A 24,114-nucleotide genomic window follows, 5' to 3' on the forward strand; every position below is an offset into this window, starting at 1 on the left:
TACAAACATCGAATATGACGCACAAGAGTGTTTTCTATATTAGCGCAACTGGTTAGGCTTAAATGCAAAAACCACTTGGTTAGAGTTTGGCAATGTAAGGGTGTGGGTTAAAATAATAACTTGAAATATGTCGAACGGTAAAGTTACTACATCCTTACAATTCATCGTTATGGCAACAGTAAACCCTGACTCGTAGTTAAAGACAGGAACCAAACACCAGCCCCGTGCATGCAAGTCTGCTGTTGTGTCTCGTAATCCGCTCAACTGGCCTCCTAAAGGAAAAACTCACATTATATAGACGTCATCTGACCTGCGTCACTTCTCACATTCGCGTGGTTACAACCACAAAGGATCCTAATTGACTTTCTATTGGTATTGTTACCATGCTACTGGCGCATGATTTTTAACACATTATGTGCCACCATTATCCAATGCAATGTTAAGAGGTTTTGGTCATTTCACATGAGGTCAAAGGTCAGTTGATGATTGTCATATTTGTACAAATGCTAGAGGTTGCTCAATTTTAAAAACGGAAATACACAAAACACCTTTTTTTTTTTTTTTTTTTTTTTTTAAGACAGACAGTCTCGTAACATCAATTTTACTAATTTACCTTCCACCACTGCATATCATTGTAGAGAGATGGCCACAGCTACGTCAGCGCTTCAACCGTCCAGACAAGTAGTAATTAATCTCTCAGACGTGAGCAGCTCAACATCAGTAAACTGTGCTGTTACAGCATCAGTACCAGTTCCCTCACTAAGGAGACACAGAACATGGATCCAACACACTGACCTCTGACAGAGGGCATGTCATTGTGATTATGTGGTATGAAATGTGATTGATTAAAGGGAGGCAACCACTCATTAGACAGACAGAGCTGTAAGGCTGAGTGCCACTTCAGATTTTTTTTTTTTTTTTTTTTTTTACATCTAAATGCCTTTAAAATTAATTGATTTCTGATTCATCCTTTGCTTGTACAACACAGGTCACCTATTTTAAGTTTAATGTTGGCTCCAACTCTTACTTACTTCAGCTCACCACCACACTGCTGTGAAACTTATTGGTCCACAGATGGCAAATGTTGGCATTGCAGCAGGCTCCGCACACCACATGCCTCACTACATAATATAATTTGTGTTGCTAGAATCACCAGTAAGGTGACTGTACCTAGATTACTCCTTGATGCCATTACAACATATAGGGGGGAAATGGTCCGTGGTGAGATGGTACAGGGGTACAACACAGGCTTTCTATTGTTTGCTTCACTGAAACATTGTATTATATTGGATATTCCACTTTAAAGTAAATGGAGCAATGAATGACTCCTAGTTTTTTGTCTGTGGATGGAGGTAGTTCTGCTGCCAGCACCTTAGAAAGTCCCTGAGGTCTTCTCTGGAGCACTGCCGTAAATGGATCTTATTTCCATCCTGTGACGGTGCCGTGCAGCTGCAGGTTGGAACATATTTTGGCCTTATGAACCCGTGAAGACCACTGTAAACCACATCCCCACACACACACAGTGGTTTTCTTCTTTGTCTTTGGATACGCTCATTATGCATTATGTTTTTTCTTATCAGTGCATCTTACTCTGGTTACTTCAGGATCTGTGTTTTTGTGTGTGTTGGAGGGGGGTAACATAAAGCATTACGCATTCCAATGTTAATTAAGGCCTCTGCAGTCTGCGGACCACTTCAGGAAAAATGTCAGCCGCCCACTGGTGTGAATGCACATTAAAAGCAGTTAATGTACAGCATACTTAAATGTGACTGAGATGAATTGCATTAATACGTTAATATCTTCATCCTCAAAATGTGTATTTTCTACACGTGGTTAGCCTGACTCACCGGATGTGGAAGAAACCTGCCACTGGTCATCTATTTCAGTCTGTACATCCTTTTTTGCTATTTGTCTGTTACCATCTGTCTTGTTGATGTAAGAACCAACAACCACCTGCGAGCAAGCAACCTGCAAGGAATGGCAAGTTTTGATGAAGATTTGAATCATGCAAAAAGGCAGCTTGGTTCTTTGTTGTCTTTAGCAGGAATTTAGCCATTTTAATGCCAGGACTTGCCTTTCTACACGCAAACACGTTCCTCCCTCCTGGCACTATTTTGCAAGGACAATGTCGCCCAAGATAATTGGCTAGTTTGTATTTCATTAAACCAAATACAGAGTGTTTTTGTCCCCTATAGCAGAATGATATATGGGTGCAGGCAGACCTTTTTCCAGCGCCGGCACAGCACAGTGGGGATAGGTCTGACTTTGCGAGACAAACAACTATGAAGGCTTGGAAGCTATAAAATCTATTCTTCTCAAAAATGTGTGTTACAAAAACGGATTTCTCCACCGCACTTCCCTTGATCTCATTATCTCTGTTATTTTCCATAATTTGCATTAACACAGTTACTTTCAACTAAGACGCCTTATTATAGATGTATACTGTAGTGTAAATTCATGTGGCCTGATTTACAATTCACAAAACTCCTTCAGTAAGAGTGCCCAGTATTTAATGCTCATTTCACATAAAGCTACCAGAGGCCAGTGCACGTCTAATACTTTCATTTTTGATATGTCCGAGTGTTCTCTTTGACAGTGTCAGCTTTCATAAGAACAAATGTTTGCCTGAAGCTTCACGTGTCAGTTGCGAGTGGGCCCATGCCAGTTGTGGTTATGATTCATAGGTTAATAGACAAGACATTTTGGGTGAGTGTTGCTTTCGGTGTTTTAGTTTTGGCAACCAGTGCAATGGGTTTTATTTGAAAAGTCTTCATGTGCATTCATCCTGAAGCCTCCCTCCTGCTTGGCTTTCTGTTATCTAAGCCCCCTGGAAGTATTGCACGTTGAATGTTTCTCCTTCTGCTGCCTGTTTGCTTATTGCTGTTTATAGATTCATCAGCATCACATGTTCAAAATACAATATGTGCTAAGACAGGGTCATTTTCATGAGAACCTTTATTTTGATTAAACTGATTTCCAAATTGGACCTGATCACACTCACCGCCTGATTCAGTCCCTGTTGGCCTCATGCCATCAACCTTCAGTATTTTGATTTGCTCTAAGTGGGATTTAGGAGTTTAGGAGCAGTTGTTTGGAGGATGATAGTAATTATGTACATCAGAAGAGAGGGAAGATGTGAAAATCAATAATTAAAGAATTTCAAAGGAGAATTGTTACAATTATTAGGAAAATTACAATAACAACACATTATGAGGAGCTACAGTCTTGACCTCTCACATGTAAGTGACAGGTAGAGCTCCTGGTAATTGATATTTTATGCCTGTGCTATTACATGCTTCTTGATGTCAGCAAATACCAGGGAAGAGCTCAGGTATGTGAGAAATGTTTTGACATATGTTAAAAACAAATAATCGCTTGATGATTTAGCAGCAGACGACCATTTTAATAGTGCACTCCTCTCTAATTATGGTGTGATGTGGGTAATATTGAGCGAGCATGTAGACTCTTGCTGCCTGCTAATTCACAGCAAACAAACACAGCTGGGTGTTGGAAGGCAGTGCACTGCCAACAGAGACAGAGAGAGTGGTAGTTTCACTCTGTCTCCTCTCATGTCTGGATTCTTCAAGAAAACCCTCAGCATCACCCCGGGCAGTCCATCACCAAGTCTTTTCTCACTCATCTACTGTGGTGTGGCAGCAAAAAAACAATAATCTGGGCTCCTCCGGTGGTTGCCCTTTCCCTTTTAACACATACATTGTTAAGACTGTTCAAATCAAATTTCAGCTCACTTTTCTCAGCATCCTGTTTGTGAAGGTCTGCACACAGTCCAACATCAGAGGAAGATGTAACATATCCTAACTTCTTGTTCTGATGAAAGTAAGTGCAACGATGGCTGAAACTCTCGGCAAAACACAAGCAGAACAAGTGTTAACAAGGGTCTTGTTTTTGTCTGGAGACAGCTGTTGGCGAGTAAAGGGGTGACATTTTAACTACTAACTAACAGCAACCCGGAGAAACTCTGATAGTTGACATGTCACTGAAATCTGCCCCCCCCATCAGATTCTGTAATCTGACTTGATATTCTTCACCTCACTCCTCATGTCTCAACCTGATAAACCGAACCAACACTGTTGGTCACAGAATCTGATGGATCACAGATTTCAGTGCAACACTGAACTGCCTCCTAATGTACTAAGTGGTATTAAAAAATGGGATTTAATTCTTGCAAATTACACCTTTGAAATTAATAATCTCAAAGATTGTCATTTCATTAAATGTCTGTTAAGTCACTATCACTTAATGAAGTAACACAGTGGTGATTGTACCAGTGGCCCACAGATGAAAGCCCTTGCATTTGCAGTATTAAGACCTCAATGATCTGAGTGTCGGTGGCGACGTTTATGTGTAACATGACAACATGCTCACAGTTAGTGACATATTTCACCCTTGTTCTCGCTCGCTCTTCAGTTCATTTATGTCTGACGTCACACAGGCGATACAGTTTGGACCGCTTGGAAGTAAAGTCGAAAAACACAGCTGCAAATACTGTGTACCGCCATTGGTGCCGCCAAAGACAACGAAACAGAGTTCATTGAGATTATAACCTCAATAAAGACTTCATTAAATTTCGGAAACAAGTTGGTTTGGATTAAATTTACTACATTTTTAATCTTAAGGAAGCTTCATCAGCATGCTAATAATACAACGAAAACGTGGTCAAGTTTAGGGAACGATTTTGGTCTCGTTTAGAAAAGTTGAGCCTCCAATAGTAAAGTCCAAAGTTTTGTTCTTTCATTTTGTCACCTGGCTTTCTCTTTTGCTCCTATAAATATAATATAACAAAACTTGATAAGCTTACAAGCACAATACATTCACATAAAGAAATGGTAGCAACAACTGGAAACTCGGGATTCAACTCGTTGACGGGTCTTAATAAAGGAATCATGTTAAATAGTTACTCAGTTTTTAAATGATTGAACCTTTCTAATGCTGATGACAATTTCCATCAGTAATGTTGAAAACACATTATTAAAAGGAATCAAGATGGCTGAGAGGCTCTAATGTCGTTGTGAAACAAGAAATAGTCTGTCAAACTAGTCAGCCAACTGCTGTTAATGCAAGATTTCAAAATAACTGAAATGAAAACAAACTTAAAATCCAGGTTTGTTGAATTCCTTCTTTCCACTACGTCCTTCACTACGACAGCTCTGATCACCTACTGCACTAGACTTCAATGATGTCATATAACATGCTCTGCTGCGGTTTTATTGTTAAAAAGTATTAGTGGAGTGATTTTTTTTTTCTAAGTGGAGGCTTGCTACAATTTGTGTATGTCTCATAATTGGCTCATCATGCGAGTTGGAGTTATAATGAAGTAATGGCTCAGAGCCAGATGCCACTTAATACCGTGTTTGTTCTAAACCCTCTGTCGTGAAACAAAAAGCAGTGTGTGTGGATTGAAGACTCTTCCATTGTTGTTGTTTTTTTTTTAAAAACCTCTTTGGGTTGTTGAGTTGATTTTCTTCATTGTCTCTTGTCTGCATAGAGCTGGTGAGCTTTGATATATTCATCACAATGGATCTCCACACCTCCCTTGAAGATAGAGTGTTTGTTATCCATTCCTGTGAATGAGCTGGAGGGTTGTATAGAGGAGATGGTTTTGAAGCCGTGTACATCTTTGTCTGTGTGTGTGCATTGGGAAGGAAGATGTGTGACTCGGTGCCCATTGCAGAGTTTTCGAGTCCTTCCTTGTTCTCACATCCAATCCACTCGGGACTATCTGTCACTCACTGTTTCACTCAGTTCACCATTTGCACCTGTCCCTTCCTCCCATCCTTTTGTCTCACATGCTGTTCTGCACCGGCTTTGTTTTTCTCTTCTTCTGGTAGCCTCTTTTTTTTTTCCTTTTTTTTTTTTCTAATTTGATTTCTATTTTCAGCTCTCACCCCTCTTTCTGTTTTGGACTCTCACTCATCCTCTGTTTCTTCCCACCTTCCTGAAAATTTTACGATAGCATTGAATGATACATGAGTTTCCTTTGATAGCTTGTCCTTGCTTCACAGAAATATAGACAGTTTTGCCTCCCTTGAAATTGTCATGGAAGAAAACGGGATTTGTTGTGGTGTGCTTATGTGCAATAATTTGCATGGGGAAGAGTCTACCTCTTGGCTATAAATATGTGTTGTAGCTTCAATGATGTGATTGTATGCATCCAGAATGGAGTTAGAAATTGTGAGAGGCGGTTTTATGTATTCAGTCAGCATGTCAAGACAGTAATAACATCTATCAATACCTAAAACACACAATAATAGACAGTCAATGGTCTTTAAAATGTAGGCTGACAAGATGCAGACCTGTCCAGGTACCTCCATATACTGCAGCAGTTTATAAAGACACAGTTTATCTAGAAGTCAGTGTGTAAATTACACACAACTCTTGTATGTAGCTGTTTAACTAGTCAACCTGTCACATCTATGTTTATTCATTTGTTGACCTTTCCAGTTCAGTTTAATGCTGATTATACAATACATGAGCGGCTTTGTTTCCCCGTGTATAATGGATATCATCAGTCGGGCTGGTGTGGGCTTTATCATTTTTTCTCAGCAGTGCTATTGTCAACTCTGGCTTTGTATCCAAAGCCACAACATGCAAGGTGTGGATCATAATCGCCATCTGTTTGCCTGTTAGGTTCTGAAGCTCAATATATCGACTGTGGCATAATTTGAATTTACATATGCTACTGCTGTTTATGAGCATTGTATTGATCACTGATAATGTAGCTCTGAGTCAGTCAGCTGTATTGTAGTTCGTCTTTCGTCTTTCGTCAAAGCTTGCTTTCAACAGATAGCAACAGTTTTCTCTCAGATAAGCATATTCTAGCAGAAGATGCCACAGCAGCCCACCAACACAAAACACCAGAGGCTCAAACTAGCCAATAAGATAGCCTTAGCCTGATGAACGTTATCGTCCGTCTTTCACGTCACAAATCCAACATCATAATGTAGATCCGAGGTCTACACAGCATTGTAGTGTGTATATTACCAATGAGGCTTTTATCAAAGACCTTCCCCAACTCATTTGAGGTTTTGAGAAGCTCGTCTTTTGCAAGTTCCAGATACAGTTCTCTTACTGTGAATACATCTTCCAGACCTTTGAATCGCTGTCCACATCTCAGAAGTTCAAATAGTTCTGATATTATGCCCGCTGGTGGCTGTTTTCTCCTAGCTGGAGAAAGAATTGACCAATCAGCGTTTAGGTGGACCGGGTTAAGAATGGGGATGTTGTTGTTTTTTTTCATAGCAATCTAGCTGCAAAGCTACATTTATGATAAATAGCAGACAGAAAAGTGGCAGCAAGAGGCGATGAGATTAATACAATTGTACAAGTATTTTTTTAAATCCACTTATATACTGTATATTTCTGTGATCAGTGTGGAAAGTGTTAAATTCTTCTCTTACCAATGGAAATTGCAGTTCCCGTGTAACCTTAAAATGATGTTAGTAGGACTAGTGTGTCCATTGTGTCACGCACTGTTGATTTATGGGCAAAATGAAACCAGATGGTCCCACCTCCCAATCAGAAATCAGGCCATGAATAAAGCAAAACAAAATACCAAGATTGTCCGTTATCACATTTTCTAGTGGGAGTTGTCCCGTATGTTGTACTTTCAACACAAAACACAAATTGATGGGAACAGTCAGAAATGACCAGACAGGAAAACTTGTTAATGAAATATATTTTTAGATAAACAAGCCTGAAACCAATTTGAGCCCAAAACTTTATGAAACAAAATACCCAGAAGCTCACTGAAGCCTGAGTCGTTGACACTGTGTTTGAGGAAGGGTAACGGATCTCTGCTGTAGTCTGACAAAGCTTTCCATTGCTTCTGAAAAGAGCAAAGTGGAACCAGGGGTTCTGTGCAAAACCATAAATGGGCCTGAAACCTCCAGCGAGAACATCCATGCTCAGCTCTCAGCAAGCAAGCCTACCACCGGAAATTGCCCCTCAGCCAACATAAGATGTGAGACAAGTCGAGCCATGCTAACAGCTCCAAGTGTTTTTCCTCCCACTGATTTTCTGGGATGGAGAATCCTCGCCTATCCTCAATGTGTATCAGAGCATCACTTTGAGTGTCGCAGTTATGGTATTTGGGGGGTAGGGCAGCTTTAAACTGATCCCCTCCCTGTTCCATTCGTAGCAAAGTGTCAAGAGATTACCTGCAGTGTGACACATGTGAAACACCTTTACCTGTAATGAGCTTTTCCAGAAGAATGCCCACGATAGACCTTACTTTTCAAAAGCCTTTAAATTGCCATTATTTCCATGGTTACCGCAGGTCATGCTCAGGCTATTTGAAATCAGGTTTTTTCAGGACTTTTTAGAGGCTTCTCTCCAGTACCCAACGGATTACATTAAAGAGGCAATTGCCATGTAAATTTCAGGGTGGTCCAAACGATAATCATAGTCAGAAATGGCTCTTCACAGCAGATTTGATTTGACTTTGATTAGTGTAATCAGGAGACCATGACGTAAAGGATTGATAGCAGTGTTCCTGAGATAATGTGCGAGGCATTTACACTTGAAATTAGTACAGCAAATACACAGCTTCAGGGGACAAATCTAAGCTAACCTTTTGTTTGTCTGCTTTCTCTGTCATCTCTCTCCGCTTGGCTTAAGGGGAAGAGGAATAAGCCAGGAGTGGAAACAGCAGACACTCCAGACTCTGCACGTGGGCGAGGGGAGAAGAAAGCCATCAAGTAAGTGCCTGGTAACTGGTTGGGGTAGAATAATCTGGTGATAATGAACTCCATTTGGTTCAGCTTTGAGTCCCTCGACGTACACTTCACAAACAAGACAGAAAATGAGCCCTGTTGTTTTTTCTTGAAGAGCACAGTCTCTACAAGAGCATGTTGGGGGAGATGATAAATAAAAGGTTAGTGATGTTAATCAGTACAGATTAAATCTGCATTATTGTACCTGTGAAGCTTTTGACTGGACGAGTCTGCTCCTGCACTTATCTTATGGGTGGCAAGATAGGTGTCCTTTAAGTGCCGCACCTCTGCATTTGCTTATGATGGTGCAGGTTGAAATAAAAAGAGGGAGATGGCAGCACTGGTTGTGGAATGCTTTGAGTGTGAATGTCTGGGAGGATTTTGTTCTAACATTTCTTACAGCGCTCAAACTAAGATTAAGGCATTTTCTGTTCTTGATAAAACAAGTCCATAGGTCAGTACTGGAAAATGTCAGATTCATAATGCTAAGAACACGACTTTACCTCTGTTAACCTGCTCATCCCTACTTCTCTTCTGTAGCCTGACTTCTCCTCTTTATTTTCTGTACAGATGGTTTTAAGCACTACAAATGGGCTACTGTATGTGAATGTATTCTGACTTAGGTTCTTCGATCTCTTAATTTTTTGCATTTCCTTTCTCACTGGCTCCAGCGGCATTAGTGTGCTCTGTTGGCCATTTCAGCTTCAGACTCCTTTTCTCTTTGTGCATTGCCTTTCTCTACTACTCTGTCCCTTTGCTCCAGCTCTGACCACTGCCGTGTGTGACTTGTATGACATCAGTGATTCTGCTCACCTTTTACGCCACTACTTTGACTCTCTGCGATTTATCTCTCTGCCGTGTGTCTCATGCGTTCATGCTTTCTCACTGCTCGCGCCGAGGATGGAGCTCAGACTTCTTAATGTTTACTCAAATGTCTTTCATCAGTGGTGCCGTGCTCGATGAACAGAATGTAATCACATGCTGTATGTATTCATCAAATTGTGATTCTTTTCTTGCTGTCTATCTCCTTTTCTCTCTCTCTGTCTTTGCTACAGTACATTGCTTTATGACAAGCTTTTCTGAATGCCTTTTCCCCCCAGGCTGCACCTTTTTTTATTTATTTTTTTTATCTTTAAACCGAACCACGATGGTGACTTGTCTGCTTCAGGTAGAAAAAAATAGATATTAATCCAGGCCTGTTTTATTTTAAACTCCCATTTGATGCAGCTGTAAGAACAACCGTCGTCCTCAAACCAAGCCTGGCATCATGGCCAAAAGGAGGAGCGCCTGTTGCGAATGGTTGGTTGGTGCCCAGGCTGTCCATAGTTGTGTTGCTCTGACCTGTTTCTCTCTTTGGCCGCAGTGATCTAGACAGAGACTTTTGGAATAACAATGACAGCAGCACAGTGCAGCAGAGGTGGAGCTCCTATCCGCCCAAGGAGTTCGTACTAAATATTTCTCCCTATGCCCCATATGGAGATCCTCGCCTCACGCTCAAGTGAGTCTTGGTCGAAGGCTGGTAAGAGACTTCCCCCTGAGCAGGGCTGTAAGGAGGCAGGGGCAGTGCCGCTCTCCCCTTTACTTTCATGTTCCCTTCCCTTGTTTCCCTCTTTCCTTTCCTTTCCTTTCCTTTCCTTTCCTTTCCTTTCCTTTCCTTTCCTTTCCTTTCCTTTCCTTTCCTTTCCTTTCCTTTCCTTTCCTTTCCTTTCCTTTCCTTTCCTTTCCTTTCCTTTCCTTTCCTTTACACTAGATTTTCTCTTGAGTAACTGGGGATATTTAGCCACAGGCCTTTTAAAAAAATACATTGTATAAATGTCATGTTTTACAATACTTTTATACATACAATACAAAACTGCACATTTATGATAGACCTGTTTCTGTTAACATAATCTCCAACATCAATGGTAATAACGCCAACAATAACAACCCCTCCAATGTTAGCACACTGGAGGGCACTAATGGTTACTAATGATTACTCATAATCTGCCGGGGAAGTGTGAGTGTAGGAAATGCCATACATGCACATTACAGCATGCCGCGACAGTCATTGGACTATTACTGCGGCGACAAAGCAGCACAGCCCTGTAATCCCCCCAGGCTAATTTCTGCTGCTTCTCCTCTCATCTTGTCACCTTTAAATGAACACAGAGGCGCATGTTCACATGCCCCCCCACTCCCTACAGCCCTGCCGCTCCACACTAACTCCTGACCTCTAACCTCTCACCTCTCTCCCATGGAGTGTAACCATGGAGACGGACAACCCTCATAGTTTTCCTCTCTAAAATCGATATGTATACCTTAACCCACCTTTTCTGTGATCTGTCTATCTCCCTGTCCTCTGCTTGTGTTAACTGAAATTTGCCAGTTGTCGTCGTTGTCGTCGTTGTTGTTTTTGTGGAGGGTTGACCGTTACACCAGGTTGCCGTGTGGTGCCAGTGTTCACCTGTAGTTTACATCCATCTGTGGCTTCTCTCTCTGACCCCCATCAATATAATATCTCATGTGTGCTGCACTACCAGTGAATCACTTGAACTGTATCTATTGTCGATCATTTTGCGGGACGAGGTAACAGTTTCTTTCCTTGTTCCAATAAAAGTAATGTTTTTCACTCATTAGGCACTTGAATCCAATAAAGCAGTAGCAAGTTCATACGTATCTCCCTCCGGGCACCGAGAGGGCTCTAAGGACATCCTGCTACCAGGCATCTGTCTGATAAACTGTCTAATAACTAGTCATCTTTACCAGACCTAGCTGTTGAGGACTCTGTGTTAAATTGCCTGAAGAAAGGAGGCAGCAGTGGTCTTGTGAGCGCAGTGGATATTTTAATTACTGTATGAAAACTCTGCTTGAAGATGATGGCTGCTGATCTTGGAAAGCCAGCTTTGTGTTTGTGTCTTGAGAATCTCATAAAAACATTTTTTTTAAAGCCCTCAAGTGGTTCATTTATTGTTCTTAAATATGTTTTTCAGCAGGTCCCATCTTCACATGCAGCAATCTGTTGTGTGAGCCAGTAAAACAAACTTGACATTTAGTTAAAATAAGATATTTTTCACCGGGAGAGACGGGGATCGACCTCCTGACTACAAGCAATGATATGGCGCTAAAGCCAACCGGCAGCTGGGAAATAATTTCCTCTTTGAGATTCTCTCGAGATCAGCAGCTTTCAATCCCTGTAATGACACTGGGCCTCATTTATCAACCAGGTTACCCACCGAGCGTGATCCGTCTCCATGTTTAAGGATTTATTGGACTGGAGGTTCAATTCTATCAGTTTTCAAGACTGAATTTGTCTTGCATGTTATGATGACAACAGTCACCACACAGTCCTAGAAAAGTGGATATAGGGAATCGATATGAGCCATTTTTAATATTTACATTGTCAAGTTATATTTACTTTACATTCAACTCTATATTTTATCCCTCTGATAGCTGCGATGAATATATAAATGAATATATTTATTTTGTAAATCACTTCCACCCTCAGTGAAGCTCAGTTCGAAACAATGATTGATATCTGAATGTTGTATATTCCTGGTGATTCATAGCCCGATTTATTTATGTTTTCCTACTTTTAATAAGGAGTGAAGACGTTCACCTTGTGCGTGGCTCGATAAATGAGGCTCATGTCTCCTGTGTTGACTATTACTCCAGCAGTGTCATCCATGCTGTTGTTGTGATTGATGACTTGTGCACATTCACTGTCAGGTCAATTGGTCAGAGTTAAATGTGACCTCTAAAAGGACGTAATGCAAGTTTAGCACCCTCTTGGTCCCACGTGAACACACTAGACAACAATGTCTGTCAGTGCCTCATATTTTGTGTCTCCAGGAGCAGGAGAGCCGCGTATATTAATGAAATGTAGTCATGTCACCAGAGGGCACTAATGTTCTTTATTTTTGATCATCATTGCTTCCAGCGTGACATTTTAAACCCAAACCCGTTCGGAGAGGAAATCTGAGCTGACAGCTTCTCTTAATATGGACATTGATAAATTTCTCTACCTTGTGCCTGTTTGGAGGCCAATATGATTAGATTGCCCTCATAATATCTTCCACTGTGTGGTGCACATGTTTCACTACTTCCTAATTACTGTTACTGACTCTAAGGAATGATCAAATGTCAAGCACATTTTCAAACAGCAAAATATTACAGATTAAGGTTTAAAAATAGAGTAATCAATGCTTTACAGGAGCGGATGCACGTTTGAAGGACTTCCCAAATAAGTAGATTTTTTTTGCTTGTGAGGCACTCGAGTTCAAGCCGTCCTCCTATTGCTCTAAGCTGCTACAATGAGTTGCCTTGCATAGTCGCACATCTCAGGCCCCAAATGCCTAAATGAATGAGAAAATAAGAGCTAAATAAGCAGTGTCCGCACGCTGTTGCCGCTAGTGAATGGTGGCAGTTGTAATATTGGTCCTCCAGGCCCAAAGGAGGCACTTGTTGCTGGTTTTCCACCCTCCACAGGCTCCCTGTAAATTCTTCTCTGCCTCCCTTCCCCTGCTCTCTTTCCCCCCCCCATCCCTCTCTTCCTCCACACTGGACTCCAGACCTTTTCTCATCCTCCTGCCTCACACTTGGCCTGGAAAGCTAGGCCTGCCCCTTCACACACTACTGATCTGTCTCACCTCCTTAGCCATGTGGTTGCTCAATCTATTTTCCTGTGTGTATGTGTGTTTGTCTTTCTCACACTCTTTGGTCTTTTTCTCCTCTGCCTGTCATTATTCTCCTCCTCCTATACCCTCTATCTGCCGTGGGACCTCTGCACCCTGTCTCTTTCTCTTAGTGGGGCAGTGTCAGGGGGTCAGAAGGGGGCAGCAACTGGGCATGGGGATGCTGGGGGGGGTCCTTATCGCAGTGACAGCGTGAAGAGCATGGTGACAGAGGGAGTGAAGGTCGGAAGGTGGCAGACCGTCCAGGGCCACATGCAGTCCGGAGGATTGAGACCCAGCAAGTGAGTTCAGAACTGGGTTGAAAAAAACAGCGAAATTTTCTGTCACTGTGCAGCAGAAAAAAAACGCTGTACTATTACGCAAATGTTATTCCTATGAGTTTTTCACCTGAGTAGCATTCATTCATCTATGATTAGATGAATGAATCCATTCTGAGCAGAAACAGGGAGAGTCAGGTCAAGTTCAGCAGGGAGAAAGGTGCATTTTCGGCGACGAGGTGGGCGTCTTGGCACAGATCGAGGTGTGACCACTGGGGAAATGTGAATTCTCATCAGGAGAAGACAACAATAGTTACTGGAGCTGTATCACACTGACTCAAACCTTCAGCTGACACCAACAGCCCAGCTGCACAGTATTCCTCCCTGTGTGAGTCTGCAGGACAATATGATTTATTTATGTGAGGAACTGCACTGCCTGCAAGTGTCATTTCAAAAATGCAACACAGAAGTAGTCTCATTTCCTCTCACTAACGGAAATAATGCGCCACATGCTGCCAGCCCGCCTTTAAATTAAGATTTAGGCTGGAATGTGAACTGCACGTCGGTTGCCGACTGCATGTATCCTACAGCCATGATGTATGATTGAGGGTCTGTGTTCAGTGTGCTGTAAATGAGGTAGTTAATTTTTTTTCCTCGTGATTTTTGCACCTTCTTTTTGGCACCTCGTGCCTGTGATTTCTTCCTCCACAACACATTTACGCTCATCACTACCTCACTCCTCATTCCCGCCTTCTCTTCTCATCTTTCTTTTTGCCCCTGTCTATAATTGGATTCTATTTTCAGGCTGCTATAAGTGTCCGTGTCTCTTGTGTTTGTGTCTCGCACCCCATTTTCTGTCTCTCCTCCATCGTCACCCTCTGCTCTTATCGTTCCCATCACTCTCTCCATCTTTCTGTGTAAAGCCACTCTACTTGTTCTCCTTTTTTTTTTTTTTTTCTGTTTCGCCCACAAACTGTTTCAGTTCAGCAAAACCCGCCATTGCCCTTTTTATCCTTTTATTTGCATCTTTTAAATATGGTAGATATCTCACTTAAAGCCTTATGCAAAATAGTGTTAGATGAAGTAATGCAAAGCACAGTAAACTGCAACTCACTGATGTGAATAGCTCTCTCATGACCTAATTCTGGTAGTCTGGGTTACACAGTGATCTGAGAGAGAGGAGGATATATTTAGTGGATAGGAGAAAATCTAAAAAAGATGACGAGAGGTACTGTGGAGTCTACAAAACACAGGAATGATGTGCGTGTAAGCAAGTGATGACATGTAAATAACTATGTAGGATCCGTCACACACCTTCATGTTGTTGTGACATTTTAAGAAAGGCAACGGGCCAATTAAACAGCATTAATAAAGGGGAGGAGTGGAAACTGAGAGGCTGACAGAGGGAGGGAGGCATACTGTAGAACTTGGTTGGCTGTTGGGATGTCTCTAGAGGTGCAGCACGTATTTAAAAGACGAAAAAGATTTAGAGAGAAAGGAGGAGAGACTGTCAGAGATGGAAAAAGTTGACTGACGAGTACGGGAAATGGGGATCTCTCATCAGACCAAAAAACCCTCGTCGGGGAGGCCCGGAAGCTGCAAAGCCGTGACCCAAACGCCTCGACGCGGTCACGTGGCACAGAGCCGCTCCACGCCCGTGCGGACAGTGCACATCCGACCGCTGCCACTGCGAAACACACCCTCATGCAAACAGCACGCTCAAGCCGCGCAGACACGCAAGGTGCACACACCTCTGACGCGTACGCACAGGACTGGCTCACAGTCGCCACACTGCTGCCCGACGCAGCCACATGAGCAGTACACAGCACACAGCGATCATCACTCAGGCTGCACCTTCTACTGCTATTTCTGCTACTGCTGTTACTGCTGCTGCCTCACGTTGCTCTCGTTCTCTCTCCTCCTCCTCCTGTCTCCACCTCCCAACACTCCTACCTCTGCCCCTTTCTATACATTGTCCTCCAATACCACCATTTCTCCTTCCTCTTCCTCCACCTCGCAACCATCAACTTCCTGTTTGGGTGAACTTTCTTGCATCTATCCTGACGTCAACCTGACTTCTCCTGCTGTGACTCCCTACTGCCCTGTGCCACCTTGTCTCATCTCTGATGATTCTTTCCCTTTCTTCTTCATCCCATCTCCTGACCTCACCACCTCTGATCAACTCACCACCTCTTGTCGTGGCTCCTCTTCCACATCTACTTCCTCCTCTTCTCCCTCTGACTCCTCTGACCCTCCTCATCATCCTGTTCTCTGCCGGCCGTGGCCTTCTTCACGCTCTCTTTCCTCCTTGCTCCTCTGCCCTCCCAGCTTTGGGGATCAAGTCTTATCCTATGCTTCCACGCTGGAGCACATCCCCTCTGGGCCGGCCCGGCCTCGGACGCTGTTGCGCCAACAGAGTCTTCAGCAGCCTCTCATCCACCCATCAGGCCCTGGTCTCTGCCATCCCCCCACCACATCCCAGAGTTTGGGACAATTACACACTGCACCTGGACAGCCCGGGGGAGGCGGGGGTGCTGGGAAAGGAGAGGGAGGTGGCAGCAGTGGTGAGGGTGGGAGTGCAGGTACACGAGGCGGTCCCCGGGGTGCACAGGGCAGCCCAGCAGGAGCAAGTGCCTCTCGCTGTAGGGGAGGTGGAGCAGGAGGGCGCTCGCGGGCCAATCCTGGCAGCTGGGATTACATGATGGACCAATTCCGGAATCGCGGCCTGGATGTCAAGTCCTTCCTGTGAGTCTCTACAACTCTTCATTCATATCTCTCAGGAGTCTTTTGTAGTGTCACTTGTTAGGCTTCTGTCTATGTGTCTAACAGTAAATGCTGTGCTATGCTATGCAGAGTTATTTTAGTAATTTGTTTTAAGGTATGTCTTTGCTTTAATGTGCAACGCTTAATGTCTTAATCTCAAATAGTTTTAATGTATATGTTAAAGAACTAACTAACCCACTTTTACCTTTATTGTTGTGAATTATTCTTCCGTGCTTCTTCCTTCAGGTGTTTTCTTTCAGTTTGCATCTGATATCCAGGGAAGGATATTACTTCTGTCTGTCAAAATTTGTAGTGCGTGCTTGTGCACATCTGTGTGTTCACATCTGTATGAGATTGTGTGTTTGAGTTTAGTTATTGCTTTTACTGTGACGTCTCGTAAATCCTTCTGCTTGCAAGGAGCTATTCTGTATGCAGTTACAAAGGCAATCTAGTCCACATTACAGCTGATCATGTTAATGTTAGATGATGAAGATTAATGCAGAAGAGGGAGAAAAACATTGGTTAATATGAAGAATCTATTGAAAATGTTAATAAGGGTACAGTTATGAATGCAAATAAGCGATTGTTTTTTTTTAGCTTTAAGCCTTGTGGTTGTGTGCAGAGATGGATCAATGTCTTTCTTTATTAAGATGTCACAGGACACACTGATATTAACAATTATGGATTAGGTGTATTAGATTTTGTTCTTAACAGTTGGGTACGTATAGCCACTTGATATGAATACTGAATATTTCATGAATTAATACATCATAGGCAATGATAGTTTTCAACATTTCTTAATATGACTGCACAATGCTGTTGCACTGTTGAGTAGTAATGAATTGAAAAGCTTCTTATTGAGCAATCTGTTAAAACATTTTTTTTTTTATGTCGAGCATAAAAAATGACAAGGTGGTGCGACATATTGTGGGCTATTTCTATCCCGTTCTGTGATAAAAATGTTCAATGTTTACGCTGTATGCTCTGCTAAACAGTAACATCTGTTTGGATGGCATTCAGCCTGTCTGCTGCAATTGTCTTTACAGGACAGAGCTATTGGGGCTAGTTTGTAATATTCAAGTGATGGTGTCATGAAAAGTCACAAAATATTTTATATTCACACACTCTCACCCAATTACATGATGTTATTTCTGAGTCTCCTCTGAAATGACTGTTAAATATCCTGTTTAGGAGACACGGCAGTCGGTCTAATCCATATTTCATAAGTATTTGCAACTAAAATGGCAACTGTTTCTTTTAGTATCACAGTAACTTTGATGCTAATAATAAATCTTTGTGTGCTGGTTGTGTTGCTAGCCTGCTGACATGTGTGCGAGCATTTGCGCGTCACACAGCCAACATGTCACTGTGCATCAGTATAAGACCAGGGGTTAAGCAGCTGTGTGTAGATTTGCGTTAACCCTGAAGCATTGATCTTATGTCACCAGCTCCATTACTTCGGCAACATATTGTTACTTCATGCCTGGAAGAGGGAGGAGGGCAGATGAGGGAGACGGGGGGTGATGTAGGGTGAGCAAGGACACTGTCAAGGTACAACATGTGTTTAATGTGCACTGAATCAGTTTTACAGTTGCTTTCCACCATTCGTTTTTCTTTTTTTTTTTTTTTTGCTATGTGCTTTAAAGCTTCTCAGGCCGTTTGAGTATGACACAGCTGAACTGATACCACTGGTGAACCGAGCATTAGCGATGTAACACGTGCAAGCACCAAGGTCACTGAGAATATCGCCCATAATAGTCAGCTGTTACACTCATCATTGTAAATGTGAAACTGTGGTCATTGTTGTATTGCCTTTTCGGCAAAAGCAACACCTCGTATGATTGGTGACAGAGCGGGCCAGTAATAGACATGACCCATTGTTCAAGCCAGTTAATTTCAATCTTGGCCAGATTCCCTATCTGTGTGAATCATTGCTCAATGAATGTGTTGATGTCATTGACACAGATATCCCATCTTCTGAGCCGTTTGACCAAATGGATCTCTCGGGAGATTGGTCTTCATGCTTTTTGGCTTCAAATCAACAATTTATCTTTGCGTCATTAACGTCTCTTCCCTCTCTTAACTCTGCTTCCTTAATGTTCGGTGCATTGAGTGAAGTGTTTTAACAATATTCTCAAGTGTAAATGCCCATACTTAAAAGGTGATGGGAGAAGAGCGATCCAATAACCAATCATTCTTAAGAGTATCAGTACAATCACCATACCATATTCTATAGGCCATTGATTCCCAGCCAAGTAGATACTTCTATAGTTGGTATGTGGAAGGTCTATGAAATACCTCAATTAACCTAGAAAAATAGAAAACGTGATTTGATTAAAAAAAAAAAAAAAAAAATACATTATTGATTTAACTGCAATACCACAGCATGGAAAATAATCTACATTGGCCATGAAACAGGCAAATAACGAAAAAGTCCCTCTCGGCTACTGTAGAAACTTGGCGGTGCAACTTGGCGGACTCTGTGGAAGAGGACCTGCTTCCTATGTAGATATGAAGGACTCATTCTAAGCTAATGAAAAAACAACTTTTCTTCATTTAAGGTGTTTATAAATGAATGAAAACATAATTTATGAATATTATATTTCTTTATTTCTGCTATTAGATCCTCCTAAATTCTACACACTGGACCTTTAAAATACAAGTATAATAAGCAAGAATAAAGGATAACAGGTTAAAATGGACTGAATTAATTGATATATTTAGCCAACAGCAATGAAGGAATGGATGAAATGGGTTGTAAAAAGTAGAAACACGCAGTCAAATAAGCATAACGTCACATGAAAAATGAACACGTTTATGACATGTCCTATTAACTTGTTTTAATCTGAGAGGGGTTCCCAGACATACAAGTTTTGGGAACCACTGGCGTAGATGTCTAACAGGGAGATTATTAAACAGGCTTTATGGTGCTGCAAGAAAAGCTCCTCGACGGTGTGTGAAAAAGATGAAATTGTGAAGTTTAGGGTGATATCTTTCCACTGCTTGGCAGCACCATATTTTCTCAGCAGAGATATTGTAACACAGTCAGAGGCTTAAAGCTATAGAACCGTGGGTGTGGATGACAGGAAGGAGGGAAGGAGGCAGTGATGAGGAGGCAGAGAATTAAGTGTAATGGGGATAGGGATGAAGGTGGGTGAAAAGGGGATTTGGAGAGCAACTGTAGCAGAATAGAGGAGACGAAATGTGAAGAGAAGCAACACAGAGAGTGAGAGAGCAGTGACCCAGAAAACGGTGACACACACCGTGCACCTCAAGATACTGTATCGCTCAAATAGAAACAATTAGTCCAGATCTTCTTAATGAGGCTTAATTAAATCTTAACTCTGGAGAAAGACGACTAGCATGTTCAATGGGAAAGGTGAGTCTGGAGGGAAAGCAGAAGGCAGGTTCAATAACTAGATAAATTGCTCAGTATGTGTATGTGGGAGGAGGGGGGGCAGTGTGTTTTGTCAGTGTGTGTGCAGAGGGACACGTCAACACCTTATACATATGTGGAAGCTGATGTGCAAGCTGCTGAATATCACATCCATTAACAATCATTAGCTAATCACCTCCAGTTCCCCGAATTATTTGTTGTCTGTATGATGTAAATACAGCCTGTACCTGTTGTCAGCACCACCTCATTAGATTAATTATATTGTTATTAATTTGGCCTTTCACTTTAAGGTATCTTCTTAATATCCTTCCCTGGACAAAGTGCTTACCGCTGGGGTGTTATGTGGCAGATTTTCTCTTCTCTCTGTTACGCTCCCTCTGTTTACTCTCACGCAGTCTATTATTGTTCCGCCAGCTCTCAGCTTTCTGTCCTCACTGTCACCTAAAATGACCTCTCCTTCTCCCCTCTCTCCCTGCACCACACTTTCTTTATGTTCGATTTCCCTCTCCTTTGCATCTGTTCTCCTTCGCCTCTTTCTCTCGCTCTCTCTCTCTGTCTATCTCCGTTTTCTGTCTATTGTATTTTTTTATGGGGAGCCAGTGAAGGGAAGATGGTGGTCCTGGCTTTGGCCATTGGTGTGGCAGAGCAAGATGACTTTGCCAATATCCCTGACCTGCAGGAAGCAGCACAGGCAGCACCGCCAGCCAATCAGGAGCCCCCCCCTGAGAAGAGGTACCAGATCATGTATGAGAGTGCTTTTTGTGTGTGAGAGAGAGAGAGAGAAAGAGCGAATGGGGTGCAAAGGAAAGGTTATGAAAGATTTGATACTGAAGAAAAGTAAGAGATGATTTCAGAATCTAGGAAGAGGAGAGCAGTTTTGTTGGCAGTGGTTTTCAGTGAGTCACTGCACTTAAGTGTATTGTGCCACAGACCTGCACCTGAAATAGCACCAGAGCTCAACAATCTGTTACAGAAATAAAAATGTGAGCTGACGATGAAACCGAACGTAGAAAAAAAAAACTGCCTGTAATGCTGAGATGAGTAAGGAGATTAAACAATTTGGGTGTTAGCTAAAAAGCAGTAATGAGCTCATAAATCACAGTAGTGAGATGCTCACTGGTACTCCAGTCCCTTTTTCTGCTTTTAGTGGTAAATTTAGGCCAATCAAATAAAACAGTGTTTTCTCATGCCAGTGGTCTTCTTTTTTCTTGACCATAATAATTATCTCCCCCATCGCAATGACATTTTCCTCCACCATTTTCATCTCTTTGTTTTTCTTTTCACTCCTTCCTTTCAGAGACCTCCCATTGGTAATTGTCTATTTCCTTTGTATTTCCATGCTTTTATTATCCCGGTCCTTTCTGCTCCTGTGTTCTTTCTTTCCCTCCTGCTCATTAGTTTCCTTCAATCACCCTCTGCCGCTCTGCGAGTCTCGTCTCTGTAGCTCCACCGAGGGCCCAGAGAGCCTCCTCATTATTCCACAACATGTTAGTCACTTACATAAACATGCTGCTAAAAATAACCCTTTTCCTTGCCAGCCAACTTATACACTGGAAGCCAAAATATTTCCACTCATCTATAAAGATGCACCAGGGTTGCTCACATCTTACGATCTCCTGAAATAATTGGGTTTTTGCATTCGGTTTAGGAATTGCGCAGTTTAAGGCTAACAAATGAGCACAAAAGGGTGTAACGTGAAACAAACAGTTCAAATGATGAAGTTTTGATTTGAGATAGACTGTGACTGGATTTTTGTGGCTGACGCTAAAACCGCTATTAGAGAATAAAAAAAAAAATTACAATGGATCTATAGTAGCTGATATTCTTTATACACTCTTTAACAGTATTTATAAAAATGTGTTTTTTGTAATGAACCTTCAAATGAGTTTATCCAATGCTTTTGACATTTGTGAGAAAGATATCTGATTGAGACAGTATGTTTCACAGTTTATTGTCCAATTTCTAATTCACCCCAGCTTTTTCTGCATCATGTGCATATCGACCAACATATTCACTGATACCAATACACCTGTGAATACCAGCTAGCCGATATATCAGTCAGGCTCCATTTTTTATTCTTTGCACCCGCACGCACATTAGCACCACACAGCCAGAGGGAAATCCTGTGTTTGGTCCAGCCCTGGGCAGACGTGACACACTCAATTTCCTCTGCAGTTCAATTAGACAGTTTTAACCTCACTTTGATTCTGTGACCAATCGGAGACAATTTGGAGATACATAATATGACACACCTTGAAACAAAATGGCAGAGGAGGGTGAATAAATTCTGATGTACTCGTCACATCAATTATTCCTCATTCACAAGTGTTTCATCAATTTGACACATGGTTTAAAACTAGGGCTCTATTACAATACAGATGGTAACTGTTTTCTTATCTAGACCGCGCAGACGTTACCAGAGTCTCTTCTGCCTTGAGCGTCAAAGAAATTGTCCTCCTGGAACTAATAAGAACCTTTTTTTTTATCATAAAAACTTTGACGTTATACCTACGCTGTGTCATCCTCTGGTTTGCCTCATTTCAGTCTCCTTCCTCCAAGAATCCTGTGACCATTTCCTGTAGTCAACACAGCACTGCATGGACAAACAAACACGAAAAGTATTCTTTGAGAAAGAATATTGCCTTTGTGAACATCAAAACTATCTCCGTTGTTCAGGATTAGCGTGAAACCCGTAGAGAACAATTTTCTGTGTAATTTGCTGCGTGCATTACTTCTGGCCTTTTCCAGCTTTTCGTGTTCACCTAGAAACCTCCTTAAATGGGTTGTGAAATCCACTAATAGACTAAACAGCAAGCAGCGACAGCAGGTTGCTCGGTCCAGCACGTGGCCGGCAGGATCCACCTCGATTAACAGTGGTTGAGTGCATTGTGGTATTTTCTGGATTAACCTGAGGTTCATTTAATTTCTTTCAGTCAAAACCTGAATGTCTGGCAGCTTACAGTCTGTGAACAATCAAGAAGTGGTAAAGATTTGACTCTAATGAAAGCTTTGAATGCCTTGACCCCTAAGTAAGCTCCTGCCCATCCTTCCCCCGAGATGTAAACTAATTCCATTCATTGTTGTGTTTGTTTCACGTACATGTTACAAATTCAAATGATTTAGCTACACTTTAATTGGCTGCTTGATTTAGAGGCTTGAATAAACATTATAAGGCGACAGTCTATTAGAAAAGCAAGGTATAAGCTGGCTGGGAGTATATAATTCCCCGTGGCGTTAGTGCTGACTTCACAGATGTCTAACCATGATTTAATCAATCATGCTCTCGGCGCACTGCTTATTCTAAATGTGGTTCTTGGGCCACAGACAAAGCTACACTTTCATTCGCCCTCCACACCCTGTGTATAACCACATCACTGCAGCCTGTGCCTTCAAACATGTGTTTGTGCTCATCATTCATCTCCACCCACATTACTCACATTACACTCCATGAATTTATCGCCGAACAACATGCCACCGGCAACAGCCAAACATAAAGCCTCTGAAGTTAATCTGAATAGTTTATGTGACTCCCAAATGTTAGCACCAGCAATGCTAACATCAAAGGGAAATCTCTCTGCTCCGGGTGAATAGTAAAGAGCTGCTGTCTACACAAATGACATGTGTTGCCCCATATCAGTGAAACAGGCAGTAGTTGAGAGTAACTAAGTAAATTTGCTCGAGTATTGAGTTTATAAAGCACAAATCATTATTAAAGGTTAAACCAGTGTTTTCTATTATTTAAGGCATGTCATCAGGTACAAAAAGGCAATGTCTGTTTGGGGCCCCTCATGTTTCAGATGTCTGAGTTGTTAGTGTTTCCATCAGGGATATTTCCCTGACTTCTCACGTGTCTAACTGTTCAAGCTTCAAAGAGGTCAAGTCAAATATTTAATGAAAAAAAGCAAAGATTAGAGAAAATTGAAGAAAAATTTGTGCTGCAGAACTTAGTCATTTTCTTCTTCTGTACTGCAATAATCATCTCACAATCCTTCAGTTTTGTTATGTGACTCTAGAGTGGCCCAACCCTTCAGTTTGGGAACCACTTCTAACTTAGTTTACTGTATACAGAACAGTAAGGTAAATCAGCTTTGTATCGGGCAGCTAGAATAGTGTAATGCCGCTTATGCATTAGTATTAACAATCTAATCATATTATGTTTGATAATACATCACTGACGGTAGCTATTATTATTATGCAACCCATGCACTTTTACTTTTATACAGCAAGTCCATTTTGCTGATCATACGTCTACTGTCTATTTAAAGAGTTTGAATTAAGGACTTAAAGTATTTTTG

At 41.8% G+C, this 24,114-nt stretch overlaps 1 protein-coding gene across 5 annotated transcripts in view; it reads left to right on the plus strand.

Moving 5' to 3' along the window:
- The window catches only part of syt7a (synaptotagmin VIIa), an 80,940-nt gene that overhangs the window by 34,727 nt on the left and 22,099 nt on the right, over positions 1-24,114 (plus strand). Inside the window, exons 3-7 of one of the 5 annotated variants that reach the window (XM_069708259.1) lie at positions 8,638-8,717; positions 10,096-10,230; positions 13,516-13,683; positions 15,988-16,404; positions 20,420-20,551. In XM_069708259.1, the coding sequence (XP_069564360.1) occupies positions 8,638-8,717; positions 10,096-10,230; positions 13,516-13,683; positions 15,988-16,404; positions 20,420-20,551 (932 nt within the window). Of the gene's footprint in view, positions 1-8,637; positions 8,718-10,095; positions 10,231-13,515; positions 16,405-20,419; positions 20,552-24,114 lie in introns of those variants that run through there. The other 4 variants (XM_069708261.1, XM_069708260.1, XM_069708257.1 and 1 more) reach the window with 4 other exon arrangements.

This window comes from Brachyistius frenatus, unplaced genomic scaffold, assembly GCF_029030835.1.
Source record: "Brachyistius frenatus isolate BFR_SWC_R1_liver_20210118 unplaced genomic scaffold, ASM2903083v1 Contig_74, whole genome shotgun sequence".
In the NCBI taxonomy this organism is placed as follows: domain Eukaryota; kingdom Metazoa; phylum Chordata; class Actinopteri; family Embiotocidae; genus Brachyistius; species Brachyistius frenatus.